This window comes from Cladophialophora psammophila (assembly GCF_000585535.1).
Source record: "Cladophialophora psammophila CBS 110553 chromosome Unknown aczJe-supercont1.35, whole genome shotgun sequence".
Classification (NCBI taxonomy): domain Eukaryota; kingdom Fungi; phylum Ascomycota; class Eurotiomycetes; order Chaetothyriales; family Herpotrichiellaceae; genus Cladophialophora; species Cladophialophora psammophila.
In genome coordinates this window covers 212,758-226,895 of record NW_006912956.1, presented here as the reverse complement: position 1 = coordinate 226,895, position 14,138 = coordinate 212,758, and the positions used below count along the sequence as shown (strand labels likewise).

The window sequence follows — 14,138 nt, the reverse complement described above, 5'->3', positions numbered from 1 at the left end:
CTTTCCGTTTCTTCTGGGACATGGAACTACGTCCTCATGCGCTCAATATTAATGCAAAATTGACGATGTGGCTGCAATGACCTGTGTCGTTCGAGGGCCATGGAGGTACAAACGTAACTACTGGTCCTCGTGGAACACTAGTGGCGAAAGCATATCAAGCCCCAGCTCTGGTGACTGTAGAGATGGCCTCACATCATTCATTTTCTGTAGCTCCCATTCGGGGTTTTGATCTCTCAGCCACAATGATGAAATCGCTGGATACTGTACGAGCCGAAACTCGACTAGGTGCCAAGACTGTGTTCGCTATTCTATTGCTCAACTGACTTCTTCTGCATGATGCTCTGTGGCCCACGATGTCTGTGGCTTTTCAATCTGTCCAGTCTGTCTCGGTGTTTCTCCAGTCCGCAGGCATACGAACGAAATCCTTGTTCCAGATCCAGCCCATTCGCCGGCTCTCATCGTCTTGATTGATCGCCAGCCACATGTCGCCTTCCACCGCGATAATGTCGAAAGCCTCTCCCAACACGTACGTCAGATACCTCAGTCCAAGCGGACCTGGCTGGCTCTCTTCCGAAAGGTTGAATTCGCGCTCACTCATTGCACGAAACAAGATTCTGGGGAAGTCGGGATAATTTGGGAAGGTGTAGGGCCCGGAATTTGCTGGGGTAGTAGCCATATTGTCGTTTGCTGGAGGCGTAGCCACATTGTCCGTTCCCGGAGCCGTAGCCGCATTGTTGTTTGCTGGAGTTGTAGCCGTAGTATCGTTTGCTGGAGTTGTAGATGTAGTGTCGTTTGCTGGAGTTGTAGGTGTAGTGTCGTTTGCTGGAGTTGAAGACGCAGTACCATTTGCCAGAGTCACAGCCACCATGCTGTTTGCTAGAGTTATGTCGACATCGTCGTTGTTTGGAGCAGACATGACTGCTTCTGCCATCAACGTCTTTACCAAATTCTTTCTGAACACAAGATGCTTACCCTTGCTGGAGTTGTACTGCTTAGACACTGACGGCTGAAGTGCTTGTAGAGCAGGGATTTGTGGTATATTTCTCTTACGAGAACGTTAATTTAGAGGATTTTCAGCCTTCAAACAGACTGTTTTGGTTTGCTTTTTGTTGTGAAATGTCAGGACGGACAGAAGATGGATGTTGGACAAAGACAAAGAATTGTAGACGTATTTGAGGTAGAACTTATAGAAGACTCAGCAAGAAAGCGTATTCAGCGTGTGAATTCAGCGTGTGAATTGAGTACAGACTCCTATTGTCGATCGTAGGTCGAGGACAATAGAAGTCGCCGGCCCAGCAGCAGCAGAAAAGACGGGGCGCGCCTGATGCTCATGCGGCGGTATAACGACGACAGGCTCCGCTTTTTCCACCTATTTTCGAGCTGTTGATTCATTTCTGCCGGTCTCCGTTCATTCAGAGACTGTTCTGACATTTTGAATGGCTTCGAACGTGATTCAAATGTTGTCTGTTCTCGAATCGACCGAATACTTCGTCAAGCGCACAATGCTTGCCCGGAAGAGAACAAAACAGGTTCCCATTGATCGGTGAGTGCAAGAGGTCTGTTTCACCATGGCGATGACGATTTTCTTCCTCTCGATCACTTCGGGATTGACGGCATGAAAGTCGAGTTGATATTCTTCGAGCAGGACCTAGAAGACCCTAACTCATCGACAAAACGTTGGGAACCATCGATGACAGCGAGCTCACTCGGCTCAGTCTTGTTGACGCCTCCTGCTTCATTGGTCAGTCTCCCTGGCCTTGCACTTGTTGAGAAGAATCGCAGTGCCCTTGGCCCAACATCCGACTCGTCCCTGGCTGAAACACAATGACTCAAGGGTATAGAACATGACGGCGACCTGGAACCGATGCCAAAGTACAGTTGATAAAATCAGGATACATACTCGGAACCAAAGAGAACAAATATGTTGGTGTTCCAAGCACATCATTGAGCTTTTCAGCAAAGGATTCTCTGAAAGATGGATTCAAGAGCCGCGAAACACGCGTCGTAAGTCCTTGATCCCAGGTTCGAAATTCAACCCAAAGCCCATGATGAAACCAATTTCACCTCTCTCAATATGCACAAGCCTTCAGGGCATCGGCATAAATGCGAACAGATGCTTGTACTTATCTGAAAGGGCACGATCGTTCTTTGCGCCCTTGTCACATACGTGTTTCGGATTTATACTGATTCGAGAGGTTGCCAACTGATTCAAGCTATTCGCTCATGGTTACCCACCGATCGAAGGGAGGACAAGAGACGTCCTGGCCTCTTTTCAACCGCCCACCGATGCTTGTGTCGATTACCGTGAACACCACTCAGGGCTGCGAAAGCAGGTAAGTTCTGCTCCGTCCGACTTATGCTGGGCACTTTTTCTGTGATGAACTCAGTTTTGGTTCCTTGCGAGTCTTCCCTAAGCGGTGGACCATGAACTCAAACATCGATTGATTTGCTCTGACGAAGAATATCGCTGCCGTCATTTCCATACCACGTTCCACATGTGTAATTGAGAGCAGACGACTGACCCTTTTTTTCTTTATCCCTAGAAGCACCGAGGAAGGCGGACCAGCGGTAGACATGAGCCACGAATCGCTCGAGGCTGTGGCAATAATTGATACACCTTGAAGAGCAGTGGGAACTGGATACTTTGACGTCTACTGGATCAAAATGATTCTCCTCCAGCCGAAGATAGGATAAGTGGTCGTAAGAAAGAGCATTGCACAAGGATCTTGAAGAATGGAAGCTTAGATCGCACCAAGACGGCGCAGCTAGCGGCTTGGACAATATCCGTGGCCTTTTGAATGGAGCATTTCCATCTGAGAGGCAGTATGAGTCCTTGATATGCATTGAAAATACAACACAAATCACCACAGTCCTTGGCTCTTCTGTGTCCAAACGTAATATTTATTGTTTCTTGCGGAGTCGTGCATGTTGTAGGCGGCATGAATTATGTATAGGACGCAAAGCTTGAAAGGAAGCTCCAACTGGCGGAGAATTAGGTAGGTGTTCGGTGGGTGTGGAGCTGCGCCTATCTTCCTGTCCACACAGTCGCTTTTTGAAGATTTGTTAACACCAGACAGAGCTGTGGTGGCGACTGTTGCACTGGCACACCATTGTGTCTTGCAATCCAATCCAAACAGCATCAAACGGCTAGCCTCGCAGACTCTGCTCGTTCCTGCATTGACGATCCATGCATCCTGCATGACAGCCGGAGATAACTCTTCTTAGTGAACCGGCCACCCGAGCCGCATCGCTCCAAAGGATGACACGAACAAGCGCTCTGGCTCGCATGATTGGAGAGACTGAACCATCCAAAAGGCGTCATTGGCCGATCGATCCAGAAGATGCCGCCTGCTGACACATTGCGCTACGGGTTTAAAGACACTATGCATACGTTGTACGCACAGGGACCAGTTTATGGGGGCTCAGTAATCACCATGAGGGGCGATTGTGTGTAACGCCACGGAATAGAATATAAAGACCATGGCTGTCTTTGTCTTGCGATCTCAAATACCCGAGACACAGTCCAGCTTCGCTGCTGACCCTTCCCTATAATTTCAGAGCCTCGAACATCTACAACACACAGCATTCTTCCAGAGCGCAATGGCATTCGGGTTTGAGACAACAGGTGACGAAATCGTGGACACCTTCAAAGACCAGGTCAATGGCAAGACTTGTAAGTATAGAAGCTCAAATATGTAAGTAGCCAGCTCACAGATTCTGGTCCTGATCACCGGTCCAACTCCAGGAGGAATCGGAGCCGAATCCGCTCTCTGTCTCGCGCGTGCAAACCCTAAACATTTGATCCTCGCGGGCCGCTCACGACAGAAGATCCAGCCTCTCATCGACCAAGTCCAGGACATTGACCCGCACGTGAAGACTAGTTTCATCCAGCTCGACCTCGGGAGCCAAAAGTCAGTGCGGCAGGCAGTCGAGGACGTCAAGGCTCTCCTCTCCGGCGAGGATGAGATCGACTGTGTGATCCTCAACGCCGCGATAATGGCGTGTCCGTACGGCTTGACGGAAGACGGCATTGAGACACAATTCGGGACAAACCATCTAGGCCACTTCCTCTTCTGCAACCTCCTGCTGAAGGACGACCTGATCCGTTCGCGGGTCGTCATCGTCAGTAGCTCCGCGTCCGAACGCATGGCAGAGTACGCTTTCCAGCCTTTGGGCGATATCACCTACGGCAACGGCAGCACGTACGATCCCATGCTTGCGTACACGTTCTCCAAGGCCTGCAGCGTCCTCTACGGCAAGCGTCTTGCGAGACTTCTCAAACAGAAGCACCACAAGAACATTGCCGTCTTCAGCCTGAACCCAGGCAGCATCAGGACAAACCTGCAGGGCTACATGAGCGACGACGTGCGAAGCAGGGCCATCGAGGCCGCGCGCCGGTACAACCCAGAGTTCAAAATTCCCCGGCCCAAGAGCCTACAGCAAGGCTGCGCAACTCAGCTCCGTGCAGCTTTGGACCCGGCTCTCGCGGGCCACTCAGGCGCCTACCTCGACGACTGCCAGGTGGCGAGGGTGGCTGTCCACGAGGGTCACGAGAAATACATGGACGAAGTCTGGGAGCTTAGTGAGCGACTTGTGGGAGAGAAGTTTGAGCTGTAGCCGTCCGCAAGGAAGGAAGGAAGGAAGGAAGGAAGGCAGGCGGGATTCTACAAAACCATCCTCTTTGATCCTCCCTCCTGATATTACACGATTGTCCGTTTCCCCCTATTACGCGCCGGAGGAACTCAAGAACGGCGACGGCAGGCCGAGTTGAAAACTAGGCGGCACAGTCTGACGGACCCAAAATACACGCCGCATCCAATGTAGCCAAAGAGGGGCTCAATAGCGACGAAGGAAGTGGTCGCTATGTCGCAAGGCGAACAGGCGCAGATGACAGATATCGTACATACTCACGTCTGCTGCCCAAAGGCAAAAATGGAATGCTCATCACCGACGAAGGGCCCCCCCCCGCGTTCAATCAGTTGAAGGACTTTGAGTGTGCCGCTTATGTAAAATGATCACTGGGAATCTGAGCTATTCGTCGAGTCGTATACTAACCTGGATGCCCAGGTGCGAGGGCGTGTGTGTCTCAAGCTTGTCATAGCTCGACGCAGAGACCAGACGGTGGTCCAGACAAGTTGACTTCGATTTCTATATATATTACAGACCGATTGTGTTCTGTTAACTCTATTGGAGTTCTGCTCATTCTGATTCATTCTTTTGGTCATTGTCTGGTTCGGCCACGCGAGTGGTCTCTGCACTAAAACTAATTCTCTCTGAACATCCCCATCACTCGAAGAAAGACTCGTCACTCCTTGATCATTCCCTGGAGAATTCCATCGACCCCGGCGATAGCCCCCATTCCGGTCTGCTTTTTTCCACTCCGTAGAGGACGGCAGAAAGGGACCTCCTGGAAAATGCTCCGGCCTCAAACATGAACATGATAGCTACTTCCATCAACGCCACTGCTGGAATTCAAGGGGAAAATTAGACAATATGCCCGAAATTCGGGCACGAAAACACTGAATACAGTTTCAGAGCGGGCAGCCTCTTGGTCGAATTGAGTTGGCATCTGATGCAGGTGCTGACATTCGCCCAAGACGTTTCGAGGTTAGGTGTAAACTGGAGTTGGATTTTGTGGATGTGTTCGGTTCTGCTCATTAATAGATCCCATTCAGCACTGCACATTTAAGTGACCATTTGCCGGCGTCAAATTCGTCTAATACGTCTCAGGGGAGTAAAAATTGGCAGGGCTGTTACCAGAGAGCTTTTTCTGCGCCCAAGGAGTGAAGCACAGTGGGCAATTGCAATGTGCACCCACATCAATTGACCGACTGATACAGCAGCAAAGGCTCACCGACGTTCTCAATCTCGGGGATGGTGCATTTCAGATCGAAGGCTTTGGAGAGCACGATCTTGAAGATCTTCTGGACATTGATGCTGTGGCTCGTGCTGCTAAAGATCAGACTTGCACGCATGGCTTTCGCGAATCTTCGGGCCTGTCAAATACATTGTGATTAGCGTTTTTCCTGCCGTAGTCACCGCGTTCATGTTGGTGAATGAGTTTCATCGTACCTGGTTGCTGATCTCCTCTTGATCCTCCCTGGGGAAATTAACAAAATGGTCGTACTTTGTACCGATCAAGAAAGGGATGGCAGTCTTATTAAACCCTCGACCCTGTCTGTACCACTCTTTTATGCTATTGAGCGTTGATTTCCGTGTCAGGTCGAACATGAAGAGGATGGCGACGGCGTCGTTGCAGACAAGGGGGAGCATGTTGACAAACTCTCGCTGGCCCCCGAGATCCCAGATGGAGAAAGTGATTTCGGTATTGCGTATTGAAATGGTCTTTTCCATGAAATTGACACCTAGAGAAGCATGCATTAGAGGCCCGGCGGCTAGATCAGCAGTCAGAGGGGAAGATAGCGCACCCAATGTCTGTATGTAGTCTTCATCCCAACTGCCCTCAACGTATTTGACCATCAGACTTGTCTTTCCTATTTGAGCATCCCCAACCATGCCCACTTTGATGACGACGCTGGATTTGCTGGAAGATTGTGACTGTCTATTCTCTTGATATTGTGTTTGTTGATGTCCGCCCATTCCGGAGCCAGGTCGTGAAGTCGGCTGTTGGTACAGGCTGGGAGAGTTGTATCTCTGATTGGAGTCATTGTCCATCGGCGGAGTTGCGGTAAATGTGGAAGGCTGAGATTGATGCCCGCCCTGGATTGCGGTGGTGTCTTCTTGTGGCTGGTCTTGGTCATTGACGATGTGAGGGCTGTATGCCGATTCGGCGGGGTATTCATTGGAAGCCATGGGATCCATGGTGGGAGAGACAACGAGCGAAGGAGGGAGTGGAGGGAAGGATGAAAGTCAGCTTGAAAAGCCTGGGGATGAAGCCTTGAGTCGACTCATGCGGCGTGGATGTGGATGAGCGTCTGTCTGAGGCTGCGGCTGCGGATGCGGTTGAAAGATGCGAAGTTTTGGTGTGTAGCCCTTCAGCCCTTGCATGGCGAATCAACACTCGAGGCACGCTTTGCACGCTCATCCACGGAAGACGCGTCTACGAAAGTCACGTTACCCATAACTCAATACAGGAGTCACCCGGGGTTCATCACAGTCCATATTATGAATACGAATGAGTTAGCGAGCTAGCTTCGATACAATACATTTGCAGCAAAAGCGACCTGCCGCTCTCTCGATGCCTGCACTTCGGCCCCCAGGAACAACGCACACGCGGCGATGATGGCCGTCGAGACCACCCCAAAGACAATTTGTGTCTTCATCCCTGTCTGGACCAGGGCTCGTCGTCTCGCGTATTTGGTGACTGTGCGCATGTAAATGCCCAATCCGCTCACCAGACACGCGAGCGACAGGACCCAAAAGATGATTCCGAGCGGATGGGAGAGCCGCTCTTCCAGGGAAGTGGGCTGACTCTTCAGATGGAAGTTGATGAAGATGGCGACAGCCACAACAGCCATGTAGATGGACAGGCGGAGCCACGATAAGAATGTCCTTTCGTTGGCACAATGATCTCGGGCGTCTGATGAAATATTGGAAAACAGAAGAGGCGCGTAGAGAGGTCGGAGAAGAAACATCTTGACGGGGTTATTTGGATGGTTTCTGTGGAGATTCTCCGTCAGCGCTGTCGCCCTGCTCACCGTATTTGCAAAGGACTCACTCGTCTACATTGATGGTGGCACTGAAGGGATTGTAGAGAATGTGCCAGCCATCCTCCACCAGATCAGGCGGAGGGAGGTCTGGGCTCACGGGAGGTGGCATGTTGATTGCGGGAGGATGCGCAAACGCAATGTTCAAGTTGGGAACGCGGGCTTCTGGATGGGCATTCTGATTTGACCGATGCTGTTTGGATTTTGAATATAAGATGAGGATGGTCGTGGTTGGAATTGCAAGAATTGGATGGCGGGATGGCGAGCGGGCGAGATGGTTTAGATGGTTCACGAGGCTCTAAAATGACGCAACCCTCCGAGGTTCGAGGCTCCAGGCTCCAAGGCTCACCAGGCTGCCTCTAACCAAGGGAGGCACCCACTGGGGTAGCGAGCTCGCTAGGATTAGGTGCCTACCGTACCTACTGTACAAACCGATATTTAGGTACAAGATATGGAGGTACCTACCTGTTGTATACCTACAGGCATAAACACCGTTACCTGGTCAATTTTTCTTTTTCTTTTTAACAATTACTTCCTTTTCGCCATCAGCCTACCCCAGTCATTAGCTGCTCTCGTGCACGACCTGGTAGCCGGAGCCGGGCGAGGATATGCATACCTGTATCAGCGCCCATTGCACCCTTGTCCCCTCGCCCCCCCTGGCCCCTCCACACGATAGGCACCGGGGGCACCAATGGCGCCTGAGAAAATAGACAAAGCGGTCCCTAGGCTCCTGGAAGCAGTTAAGCGCAGGCGACAGCTGGTGCCCGATTCGGTCATTGTAGCCGATAATTACTAGTAGCTACACTTGCCTGGTCTTGGAGCTTTATCAGTAGAAAATCCATCCGCCGCAGCGATCCCGACCGTATCTTCCTCAACTTTGATCTAAAGCGGAAATGTGCATGATTCGCAGCGCCGTCCTCCTTCCGCAGCTCGTTGTTCGATATAGACTCATCTGAAGGTCCTCTTCTACCTAAGCATGCCACCTACTCTGTCTCATGAGATAGCGGAGTAACCCGTACCCGTCTGAGTCACTGCCAAAAACTATTTCTCTCTCGTCCAGAGGCCAGCCCAACCATGGCGACGCCTCCCAAATTCCCCAGCACTCTTGAGCGAGTCACCAGTGTCACGAACCGAGTCTTCTCTCACTCCCTCCCAGATCCTTCGCCCATCGCTCAGGCCTCACTTGCCCGAGACATCGAGGAGGACACGGACGAAGAAGCCGCAGATTCAGAGTCCGACTCAGAAAGCTCCACGTTGCGTCCATCCACATCTGCTCCTGGAGGAGGAGGATTCTCGTTTGTCGGATCATACCGCAGACCGAGCTTTGCTGGGGCGGGAAACAGAGCCACTCTCCTTCCCCATCTTACGGCAGACCATGAGCGTCTCTCCAGGGAAGAGAGACAACAGGCAATGGAGGAGGAGCGGTCTCTTTTGAGAGACAACAATCTCATCCCACCCAAACACCCTCAGGCGCCCGGCCAGATCAGTCGCAAAAGAAGCATTTTCCACATACCTGGCGGCGACCGGAAAGTCTCTCGGGATGAAGAAGCTGCCCCAGCAGTAGAGGTCAACGTGGGCCTTGCGACCGAAGTCTCGCCTTTGCTAGGTAGCCCGAGCCTCCCCTATGGCGGACATGATGACGCCCAGACCATCAATCAGAAGTGGGAGGAAGCAGTGGCAGCAGGCATGATCCATACAACTTGGCAACGTGAAACAAAGGTCATTGCTCGCTACTCTGCTCCCTTGATGGTGACCTTTATCCTCCAATACTCACTTACCGTCGCGAGTATTTTCACAGTCGGACATATCGGCACAGTCGAACTGGGAGCAGTGAGCCTGGCATCCATGTCCGCCAACATCACCGGCTACGCCATCTATCAAGGCCTAGCCACGTCTCTCGACACTCTTTGCGCACAAGCCTACGGATCCGGCCGCAAGAAACTGGTCGGCTTGCAAATGCAGCGCATGATCTACTTCTTATGGACAATCACCATACCAATTGCCATTATATGGGTCCTCGCAGACAAGATTCTCATCGCGCTGGTCCCCGAACCTGAGGTCGCCAAGCTCGCCGGCCTGTATCTGAAGGTCGTCCTTTTTGGTGCTCCTGGCTACGCAGCCTTCGAGTCCGGGAAACGCTTCGTCCAGGCACAGGGGCTCTTCTCAGCTTCCCTCTATGTGCTCATCTTCTGCGCGCCTCTCAACGCGTTCATGAATTGGCTGTTCGTGTGGAAGTTGAATTGGGGATTCGTGGGCGCCCCCATCGCCGTTGCCATCACGGATAATCTACTCCCGCTAGGTCTCTTTATCTACGTCCGTTTCTTCTCCAAAACCGGAATGTCATGCTGGAACGGATTCACCAAAAAGGCGTTCCAAAACTGGGCCCCAATGATCAAACTCGCCTTACCAGGTGTGGTGATGATTGAGGCCGAAGTTCTCGCGTTTGAAATTTTGACATTTGCAGCCTCATATTTCGGCACGACTGTCCTCGCCGCACAGTCCGTTCTCGCAACGCTCACATCTCTTACCTTCCAGATCCCCTTCCCGCTTTCCATCGCGGGCTCAACGCGTGTTGCAAACCTGATCGGTGCCACGTTGGCAGATGCCGCCAAAGTGTCCACCCGAGTAACCTTCTCGGCCGCGGTGGTCGTCGGCATCCTCAACGTCACCCTCCTCTCCGCCCTGAAAGACTACATCCCGCACCTCTTCACCTCCGACCCCGACGTGGTCCGCATCGTAAGCAACATCCTCCCACTGTGCGCGGCCTTCCAACTCTTCGATGCTCTCGCCGCAGCCTGCAACGGCATCCTCCGCGGCCTGGGTCGGCAAGAATTCGGCGGGTACGTGCAGCTGTTCTGCTACTATGCCTTTGCGATGCCCATCAGCTTCGGCACGGCGTTTGGTGCCGGCTGGGGCCTTTGGGGGCTGTGGACCGGCGTGGCCCTCGCGCTGGGCCTGGTCGCCTTGATCGAGTTCATATATCTGGCAAGGACGGACTGGGAAAGGAGCGTCGAGGAAGCGCGGGCCCGGAATCTAGAAGGCGGTCTGTAATTGGTGAGTTACAGATATATAAAAGTGAATTTTTATACATACACACATGGATGCATAGCTGGTACGGAGTACATATTGACGCCCCTAGGTGACATGATCTCGCTGTATAGCTTGCTGTGTAGGTACATACATACAGTAGATGCAATGACAATGCCATCTTGTGAAAATGCAGAGACCGGCCGACGGACTGGAGTATAATGTTCCAGTCACAGTCCACGTCAGTGAAAAGAAAAGGAAAGGACCCCATATTCTGGCTGTTGTGGGAATCAATGAATGTTGGTTCTCCACGGTAGCGATACCTGAATCTGTATCCATACACTTATCTATGCGTGCGCCATGCCCCTTCTTGCCCTCCGGATTGCGAACGCCTCGAACGCCCGTTCCGTTGAGCCAAACCAGGCCTGACAGTCTGACAGTGGGACGGATCGATGCTCTGCTTTTTTGCATTGCATTGCGGACTCTCCAGCCTCTCGAGCGAACAAGCTCAAAGTCCAATCATGCCGGACGTCAAATCCGCCATACGTATGACTTTTTACATCCTCCGGATCTGCGTCTCGTTTGCCACGTCGCCCAACTGGCCCTGCACGAGCTTCTCCCACCAGTGAAACAGCATTCCTTCACAAATCAGCCGGAACCAGGGTGTGTACTTCAGTGCCTTGTCCTTGCCGCTCTGAGTCTCCACGTCCCTGAACATCTGCCTCAACTCTTCCGGACTCACCCACCTCGTGTCTTGTGCTTCGTTCTTGTTGATGTCTAACGTGACGTCTGCTTCGATGAAGAGGATGTAGTCGATTTCGTGTTCGCCCCATTTCCCGTCCGACGGCGCGAGGTAGTGGATGCGCGTGAGGAAGGAGAAATCCGAGATGGGGACCTGTGACGATTGGATGCCGAGTTCGTGGTTGAGTTTTCTTTGCGCGGCGCGTTTGGCCCCCTCGATATTACTTGTCAGCTCGCCGTTCCCGGTCTCCGAAGGGTGTGCCAGCGGGTGTGAGCAGCATGTGTTCGTCCACATGTCGGGAAATGTAATCTTTTCACTGGCTCTTTGCTGCAACAGCAGCTTTTTCGTCCTGGGGTCAAAGAGAAACACGGAGAATGCGCGGTGTAGAAGACCCTGGTTGATGTTGGACATCAGGTGGCAGGCTTTCTTCGAGGCGGAGCCAATGGGCATGTCGTCGTTGTCGAGAACAATGCAGACTTCGTCCATGAGGCGGATTTGTTCTTCGTCGTAACCGGCGAGCATGTCGTCCGAGTTGGTGTCCGAGGTCCCGTTGGGTATGGCGTTGGGTGCCATGTCGGCGCCGATCAGCCTCGTATGGACTTCGGGGAAGAGGGTCGTGACATTTTCGCGAGTAATTGCTACGGAGGCCATGTTGAGGGTCCGCTGGAGAATGGAGCGTGAATTCGAGGGTAGTAGCGACAGCCCGAGGCAGAGTTCGAAATAACGAGCGTGGGAGAAACAGCGGGGTGCAAAGATGGGGCTTTTGTTGATCGAAGTTGCGAACGCTTACTCCGTATTATTGAAGGCGGTGAAATGCGAGATGCGAGGGGCGAGTCGAAAATATTGCCGCAGAAAAAAGTTCGGGTCACGTGCCAGGGGTAATTTTGGGAGTGCGGCACAAGATGGACCGAAGTGGGCTGACCAGGCCGACGCATTGATCAGAGCCTCGTCTCATGACCGCCTCCCATCCGGCTCATCCATTGACAGATACACCCAGATGCATTCCCCTCCATCTTCGACCGCTACATTTCCCCCATTCTTCGTCAATACCTCTATTGAACTAGTAAGGTATGAATCCTCCCATCGATTCCAGATTGTTGCTTCGGCAGCGATTCTTATTCGGGAACGGCGAGAGATCGTCAGGATTGGCGTTCCTGTAACAGGATCAACAGTGATCAAGAGGGGGGGCCGACAACAGTATCACCCCATCACGAACAGGAAGATCTCAAAGATCTCTGAGCATCTGTTCTCTCAGAGTTTCATTTTCAGGGAATGAGCCAAATTCGTGCACGTTGAATCTTGAACTGGAGAATCCTAGCCGCCGTTGATAATCCTCTTTTTGGTCAAGATATCTAGGCATTCGGGCGATAGGCGATGAATTACGAGGCGCTGATTTTGTTGCAGGCTGCCATCTATTGACCGAATTCATCTGTTGATAGCTTTCCATTTGGATCACTCAATGGTGCCCAGACGTGAGAGCATTCTGGCTGCGTTCGCTCGGCTCACTTTCATTTTGGGCTGGTGGGCGCAAAGCCAACAAGCATCGAGTACCAAAGAGGTGCTTATATCCGCATCGATTCATGAATTGGCATACCAGAGGCTTCCGCGTGCGAGCGGAGGTACAGATCTGCCTCCCCTCTCGCGTGGGCGAAGCTGTCGAGGAATCACACCCCCAGGGAAGGAGTGAGCTGTCCTGCAGACGAGCGACACTAGCAATCTGCCCTCTTCAGCGGTTGCGCTTTGCGATTCCGGTCGTAGGCCGGTATTGATGTACATACGGCAAAGCCATCGAGTGAGCAAGTGGTTCAATCCTTGCGATAACTCCGTCTGCTTGTTCATTCCACAACCCTGAAGCGGAATCTCTCGCTGCTGCCCTTGAATACAGAGCTTAAACGCACATAAGTCAACTCCGCCGCCTCGGCCATCTCAGTGAAGTGACCGAATGTGCCTGCTTTTGCCGATAAATCATTGTCCAACTCAAGGACGCAAAGCGTTGCGAGCGCAGAGTTCTTCCACAGATGGGAATCGTGCTGCCGTGTCGTGACCATAGTGATGCCCAGGGATATGCCACCCGTAGCAACTAGCGCGGAGGGTAGAATCAACCAAAGCCATCGCACCTGCACGAAGACCTGAGGCTCCAGCGCATCACCGAATGCCTTTGTGTCAGTCGCATCCAGAATGGCTTTCGTGAGCGACGCTGCTACATTCGGGAGGATACTTGGTAGTCCGCCGTACTGCAAAGTATGCTCCATCTATGGATTGTTGAAGGAAACCATCTCGATACGGAATTGTCCGTCGGGTCTAGGAGGGGAAAAAGTAGGTCGTATTCGTCTAACCTTGTATAAATTGGCTAAGCGGAGGACTTGGCCGGTCTATGCTCTCCATTGTTGATCCTCACTGACTAGACTGTCTGCGGTCCGGCTAGAGATATCAGGTCCTTGGATCTGGGTGTCAATTGATGGAAGTGATAAAATGCGCATCTACGCACTTGAATGCGAGGCTGACGAGGCTGCGTTTGCAAGCTGCGGGGTGGAATTCGGTGAGCTGGTCCGCCGGGAGCATCTTGAAGCTAACGTTATTAGGAATGGCGAGCTTTGTGCGAATGGTATCGCAGATGCTGGGAGCAGCTGATTGCCTGCAGATGCCCATCTGTCGAGGATTATAAACTTGTAGTGACGGGTTTGTTATTATTCTGCGCCTCT

General features: G+C 52.2%; 6 protein-coding genes across 6 annotated transcripts; 2 read left to right on the top strand and 4 right to left on the bottom strand.

The window, feature by feature from the left end:
* Window positions 1-367: 367 nt before the first annotated feature.
* On the bottom strand, window positions 368-916 carry A1O5_12615 (uncharacterized protein; the record flags this gene model as incomplete). The annotated part of the gene is made up of 1 exon (XM_007753184.1): window positions 368-916. The coding sequence occupies one exon, from the start codon at window positions 914-916 to the stop codon at window positions 368-370; it is 549 nt and encodes a 182-aa protein (XP_007751374.1).
* A 2,684-nt stretch (window positions 917-3,600) lies between these two features.
* Window positions 3,601-4,617, top strand: A1O5_12614 (uncharacterized protein; the record flags this gene model as incomplete). The annotated part of the gene is made up of 2 exons (XM_007753183.1): window positions 3,601-3,673; window positions 3,704-4,617. The coding sequence occupies 2 exons, from the start codon at window positions 3,601-3,603 to the stop codon at window positions 4,615-4,617; spliced, it is 987 nt and encodes a 328-aa protein (XP_007751373.1).
* Window positions 4,618-5,819: 1,202 nt separating this feature from the next.
* Window positions 5,820-6,822, bottom strand: A1O5_12613 (rab family, other; the record flags this gene model as incomplete). The annotated part of the gene is made up of 3 exons (XM_007753182.1): window positions 5,820-5,996; window positions 6,073-6,365; window positions 6,429-6,822. The coding sequence occupies 3 exons, from the start codon at window positions 6,820-6,822 to the stop codon at window positions 5,820-5,822; spliced, it is 864 nt and encodes a 287-aa protein (XP_007751372.1).
* Window positions 6,823-7,148: 326 nt separating this feature from the next.
* Window positions 7,149-7,779, bottom strand: A1O5_12612 (uncharacterized protein; the record flags this gene model as incomplete). Its single annotated transcript, XM_007753181.1, has 2 exons — window positions 7,149-7,620; window positions 7,679-7,779. 2 exons carry the CDS (start codon window positions 7,777-7,779, stop codon window positions 7,149-7,151), a joined length of 573 nt encoding a protein of 190 aa, XP_007751371.1.
* A 962-nt stretch (window positions 7,780-8,741) lies between these two features.
* A1O5_12611 (uncharacterized protein) lies at window positions 8,742-10,718 on the top strand (the record flags this gene model as incomplete). Its single annotated transcript, XM_007753180.1, has 1 exon — window positions 8,742-10,718. The coding sequence occupies one exon, from the start codon at window positions 8,742-8,744 to the stop codon at window positions 10,716-10,718; it is 1,977 nt and encodes a 658-aa protein (XP_007751370.1).
* A 532-nt stretch (window positions 10,719-11,250) lies between these two features.
* A1O5_12610 (isopentenyl-diphosphate delta-isomerase) lies at window positions 11,251-12,087 on the bottom strand (the record flags this gene model as incomplete). The annotated part of the gene is made up of 1 exon (XM_007753179.1): window positions 11,251-12,087. The coding sequence occupies one exon, from the start codon at window positions 12,085-12,087 to the stop codon at window positions 11,251-11,253; it is 837 nt and encodes a 278-aa protein (XP_007751369.1).
* Window positions 12,088-14,138: the final 2,051 nt, after the last annotated feature.